This window comes from Lasioglossum baleicum, chromosome 2 (genome assembly GCF_051020765.1).
Source record: "Lasioglossum baleicum chromosome 2, iyLasBale1, whole genome shotgun sequence".
NCBI lineage: Eukaryota > Metazoa > Arthropoda > Insecta > Hymenoptera > Halictidae > Lasioglossum > Lasioglossum baleicum.
In genome coordinates this window covers 4284370-4290498 of record NC_134930.1, presented here as the reverse complement: position 1 = coordinate 4290498, position 6129 = coordinate 4284370, and the positions used below count along the sequence as shown (strand labels likewise).

Here is a 6129-nt window from a genome sequence, read left to right as displayed (position 1 = left end):
TTCTCCTGTCCTTCTTCACGCGAGTCCAACGCATTTATCGTTCACGGATCCTCAGTTCCCTAAAGGGTTCGTGTAATAGTTTTTGGTCCTTCGAGCCGGATTAGTGAAGAAACCTGGATCGTTCGGAAAACGTTAGAGGCGAAACCAACCGTCCATTTCAAACGTTCGTGTCGGGTCTCGTGACTTTCAAAGTAAAAACACGCTGTGAACATGAATACAAGTGTCACGGAGACCTTCGAAGCGGTGCTGGAGCGGCAAACACAGGCGTTTGCTCAACTCACGAAAATATTGGCGAATACGAAGAAAAAAGGGGTCGACAACTACACCGTGGAGTATCTGGACACCAGGCTGACCATGTATCAGGAGACCTGGACCCAGATTACTTCTTTCAACGGGTACCTCCAAGCGTACCGGAAAGCGGACCGGACGAAAGAAGACCTACCTTACTTCAAGGCCGGAACAATGGATCGGATGGAGGACGCGTACCTTGATGGCTGGTCCTACCTACGGGAGCAGCTGGCCCATCTACGCCCCCCCATCACACCCCCTGCGGCGAATTCATCTATGGCGTTTCCAGCTAGCATGGTAACTCGTCCCGCGCATGTTAAATTACCCCGGATCGAACTCCCGAAATTTGACGGCGATTACACGCGTTGGAAATCGTTCGAATCGCGATTCAATTCCGCGGTAATTGTAAACGAAACCTTGACGGGCTCAGAACGATTGCAGTACTTGCTTAGCGCATTGTCGGGCGAAGCACTAGAATCGATACAGCACCTCGATGTAACGGACGCGAACTTCCAGATCGGCTGGACACGTCTCAAGGAAATTTACGATAACGAACGAGTCATTGTACATACGCTGATGCAAAAACTTTATTCCTTGAAATCGATCAAATTGTCGCAGCTCGACTCGCTGAATCAGTTCACGATTCATTATCGTAACACCCTCGAGGCGTTGTACAAGTTAGGTAGAGGCACGAAAGAGGATCATCTCGTTTATTTCGTTTCGAGCAAGTTCGACCGCGAATTAGAAACGGAGTGGAACAAAACCCTCGGAGATGCACGAACCTACCCAACATACGCGGCGATGGAAAAGTTTGTTTTAGAACAAACCGCGGCGGTTAAGATGTCCAATCAACCGACGCAACAACTACAATCCTCCGCGGGTCCTGCGAAACCGTTACGACAAAAAACGAACGCGCACGTGATTGAAGAAAGTAGGCCGTCTCCTACTTGCTTTCTTTGCAAAGAAGCGCACGTACCCCGCGACTGTAGCATGTTCCGTAGCCTCTCGCCACTAGCGCGCTTCGAGACGCTGAAAAGTCAACACGCGTGCATAAATTGCCTCGGCGCGAATCACACCGTGTCGAATTGCCCGAGCACAAACGTGTGTAGACAGTGTGGTGAAAAGCACCACACATTGCTGCACCGCGGAGAATCCAGGGCCCTCAGCAGACCCAAAACGAGTGGTTACCGAAACCATGCATCTTCGGTCCAGCCCTCGAGATTAGACGCGTCTACCACTCTTCAGACACCGTTATCGGCTCAAGCCCCTGCGCGGCCCGTGAATTCAGAAGAAATCGGTAGTAACGTTGCGACACATTTCGCCGAAGCCAGTCCGAATGGCATTCAGACTGTCCTACTGGCTACCGCAATGGTCAAAGTTTTCGCGCCCAACGGTCAGTCGCGATTAGCCCGCGCGCTATTAGACCAGGGGTCTCAATCCTCGTTCGTGTCCACCAATCTTGTACAGCAGCTACGTTTACAAAAAGTCCGAGCACCGATTTCCGTGACTGGTCTCGGCGGCGAACGAACAAGCACCATTGATTATAGTGTGCAACTGCAGATAGGTTCGTCCAAACAGGAGTCACCAGCACTGTTAACCCGTGCGTTCATAGTGCGCGGTATAACGCAGTACGCGCCGCCGGCGATCCAGATGGAAAATTACAGCGCCCTGTTCGATCTCGCGCTCGCGGACCCCGAGCCCGCATCAAAGCAACGTATCGAATTGCTCCTAGGCGCGGATATCTTCGCGCAAATTCTACGACCTGGCGTTCGACTCCCCAGTAACCAAGGACCGATTGCGCAAAATACGGTATTCGGTTGGATCTTGTCCGGATGCATCAACACCCCGGAAAACCATCGCGTCGCGGTTACCACGCATCACGGGACAATCACGGATCCACTCGAACGTGCGTTAACTCGTTTTTGGGAAACGGAAGCGGTCCCTGAAACGCGTATCCTCACTCCCTTGGAAATAGAATGCGAGCGGCACTTCGAAAAAACCTACTCGCGCGACGCTACCGGCAGATTCGTGGTGCGGTTACCGTTTCTCAAGTCGGTCCCCGAGGACTTCCTCGGAGATTCACTCCGAGGAGCCACCGCGTCACTGGCACGTCTGACCCGGAAACTACGCGAAAACGAGGCGGTAAAATGCGAATATAATGCGTTCATCCGCGAGTATGAGTCGCTCGGCCACATGAACCGTCTCGATGGCATCGACCGTTCCAGGAATTACATTCCACATCGCGCCGTTCTCCGAGAGGAAAGCTTGACTACAAAGCTCAGAGTCGTTTTTAATGCGTCGAGCCAAACGTCTAGCGGATACTCCTTAAACGACATCCTACTTACTGGTCCGAAGTTACAGTTAGATATCACTCACATCTTATTAGCGTGGCGAATCCACAAATATGTTCTAGTGGCGGACATTGAGAAAATGTTCCGTCAAATTCTCATCCACCCACAAGATCGCAAATATCAATGCATCTTGTGGAGAAGCGAATCTACCGGTAATCTCGAGACGTTCGAATTGAATACGGTAACCTACGGAACCGCCTGCGCCCCGTACCTCTCGATGCGCGTTATACAAGAAGTAAACAAGTTGGAAGGTTCGGAATACCCCCTCGCGTCCCCGATTCTTCGCAACAGTGTTTATGTCGACGACGTATTCATGGGCGCGCCGGACAAACAGCTGCTCGAACAGACTAGAATACAAGTCTGTCAGCTGTTGTCTCGAGGCGGATTCAATCTGCGAAAATGGGCGGGCAACGATGCCGAATCCCTGCGAAATATTCCCGCAGCCACACATTCACACGCGGTGGATCTGCGAATATTCAATGCTTCGGAACTCAAAGTCCTCGGAATCAGGTGGATCCCCTCGGACGACACGTTCTATTTTGACTTACAAAAACTGGCGGTCAGAAAGGAGAAGATGAGCAAGCGCGAATTGCTCTCGGAGATTGCGACGTTGTTCGACCCTCTAGGATGGTTGTCTCCAATTGTTGTTCGAGCCAAAATCTTGATGCAGCAACAATGGCTCGAACGAATCAGCTGGGATGACTGCGTATCGGACGACACCCGCGAAACCTGGAACCTCTTCTGTATGGACTGGCGTGCTTTAACCGCAATGAGGGTCCCGCGGTGGATCCAGTACGCCCCTGACTCACTCGAAATCCAACTACATGGATTCAGCGACGCATCTCGTGCCGCCTTTTCATGCGCGATTTACGCCCGCGTAACGTCGCTCACCGGCGAAACGCATACCACGCTGCTCACAGCTAAATCGCGAGTAGCTCCAATAAAAACTGTCTCTATCCCTATCCTCGAGTTAAACGGAGCCGTCATGCTAACTGAATTGGCCGCTCACGTGACCCACTCGATCGGGATACCGGTAACGAAGACAGTTTGCTGGACGGACTCCACGATTGTCCTCGCATGGTTGCGGAAACACCCAGCAGCTTGGAAGACCATGGTGGCCAACAGGACGTCCAAGATCCACTCCACACTGCCGAATGCCGTCTGGAGACACGTGCCGACGCACTACAATCCTGCAGACCTGAATTCGCGTGGTGTAAGTGCAGAAGCACTGCTGTCATCGACGCTGTGGATCGAGGGTCCATCGTGGTTGAAGAGGGACGAAGAAGACTGGCCCGTTCAGCAGACCTACGAAACGGAGGAGGAAAAATGTAAAACCGCCGTACATAATACGGTCACAATCAAAGATTGGGATGCTCTGTCTCGCTTCTCTAGCTGGCAACGCCTAATCCGCGTATTCTGTCACGTGCGGCGATTTATAAACACGGTGCGAAAGCAAACAAGCACCGCGCCCCCCTCGTTCCTCACCGTCTCGGAGCTACGCGATTCGGAAATAACAATACTGCGAATAATCCAACGCAGCTCGTTCGCAACCGAAATCGCCGCGTTCGCGCGGAACAAACCGTTGACCAGTGGCTCGTCGCTTTTGCCGCTCAGCCCTTTCATCGACCAATGCGGAGTCGTACGCGTAGGCGGGAGGCTCAGAAACTCCTTTCTGCCTTGGGAAACGAAGCACCCCGCGATATTGCCGAAACATCACGTTTCCGACCTCATTATTCGGGAATCGCATCTTCTCTCCTTGCATGGCGGAAATCAAATCACGACGTACACAACAAGACAAAAATATTGGATCCTAGGGTTGCGTAATTCGGTCCGTCGCGTGATTCATAAGTGCGTCAAATGCGCGCGTTGGCGGGCGGAAACTGCAACGCAGGTAATGCAAGACCTCGTGACGTCACGTTGCCGTCCGTCCCCTCCATTCTCTCACATTGGAGTCGATTACGCCGGTCCCTACCAAGTACGAGACGCACCCGGGCGCGGAAAGCGAACTTATAAAAAATACATTGCAGTATTTATCTGTTTTGCTACTCACGCGGTCCATTTAGAGTTGGTTGATGATTGCTCCACGGCTGCCTTCCTCGCAGCCTTCGACCGCTTCACGTCCAGACGTGGTGTTCCTCAGACGATCACTAGCGACAATGGCACGAATTTCGTAGGCGCGTCCAACGAACTCGCTCGACACTTCGTCGAAGTCACAAATTCGCCGGAATTGAAAAATCGATGCTCCACTCTTCTTATTCAGTGGAAGTTCTATCCCCCGGGCGCTCCTCATCACGGAGGAATGCAGGAAGCCGCAGTCCGGTCAACCAAGCATCATCTTCGTCGTATCATGGGGTCGTTCGCGTCAACCTCCGAAGAGATGTCCACACTGCTTTGCAAGGTGGAAGCCACGTTAAACTCGCGTCCGATTACTCGGGTGCGCGACGACCCAGAGTGTCTTGAAATCCTTACGCCAGGGCACTTTTTAACCGGTAGTCCGCTGATTTCACGTCCGGTTCCTCCCGTGATTGACGAGCCGACAACGCACTTATCACGATGGCAACAAGTGCAAAAATTCCACGAACTGCTGTGGCGCGTATGGTCCCGCGAGTACTTGCAGGAACTGCAGTCGCGGTACAAATGGCAAACTGAACAAAAGGATCTGACTGTAGGAGCGGTAGTCCTCTTGGACAACCCCCTACTACCTCCTAACAAATGGGAATTAGGGAGGGTCGTAAAAACGTTCCCAGGTAAAGACGGCCACGTACGAGTGGTGGAGGTTAAGACCGCGTCCTCAACATATAAACGACCCATCACTCGTGTCTGCCAGTTACCAGTAAACAACTGAAGGCACCCCCCGAATAATGTTGTCGAGCGTGCGACGTCACGACCTACGTGACATAATAGTCGCGGCCGGCCGTCGGCCCAGGTGTCGTCATCCGAAACATTGTAAATATTGTAAATAGTTAGTATGTGTGTGTATGTGTACGTATGTATGGGGAGCTCTTCGAGATATATAGATTATCCGTTTCTGTTGCGCGACCGCGCAAGGCGGGCGGTTTGTTAAACGCGAACGATACAGTTTCGTATGATTCAGCGCCGCGACCACCCCCCTCGTCGTCCCTACAGCACCGCGGCGAGTCTTCACCTCGAAGCGAGCTCCCGTATGTGTGTACGGTGGGGGAATCCACCGATTACCGGTAAATAGGACCCCCAGCCAGTTTGAAGGCGCGTTCCGTTGTAACCTCCTCTGCGAGTACACACGCGAATTATATAATAGCTACGAGCAAGTTTCAAAAACGACCGATAATCTCCTCTGCGAGAAACACGTAGAATAATCTCCCCTGCGAGCTCTGTTCTTTCGGGTTAAAGTGCGTCCGTAGCCTCAGCAACAATAAAGTGCTTGTTTTGTGAACCGTAACACGCGGGTGGAACGATTGACTGAAACCTCTCACGAATATCCAATCTCCGACCGAATTTTCTCCTGTCCTTC

At 52.2% G+C, this 6129-nt stretch overlaps 1 protein-coding gene across 1 annotated transcript; it reads left to right on the top strand.

Annotated features, from left to right (window-relative positions):
- Positions 1–210: 210 nt before the first annotated feature.
- LOC143216229 (uncharacterized) lies at positions 211–5484 on the top strand. The gene has a single exon (XM_076439099.1). It carries the CDS (start codon positions 211–213, stop codon positions 5482–5484), a length of 5274 nt encoding a protein of 1757 aa, XP_076295214.1.
- Positions 5485–6129: the final 645 nt, after the last annotated feature.

Bases quoted from the DNA above. Each gene is read 5' to 3' on its own strand.
- LOC143216229 (XM_076439099.1), top strand. From the start codon at position 211: ATGAATACAAGTGTCACGGAGACCTTCGAAGCGGTGCTGGAGCGGCAA.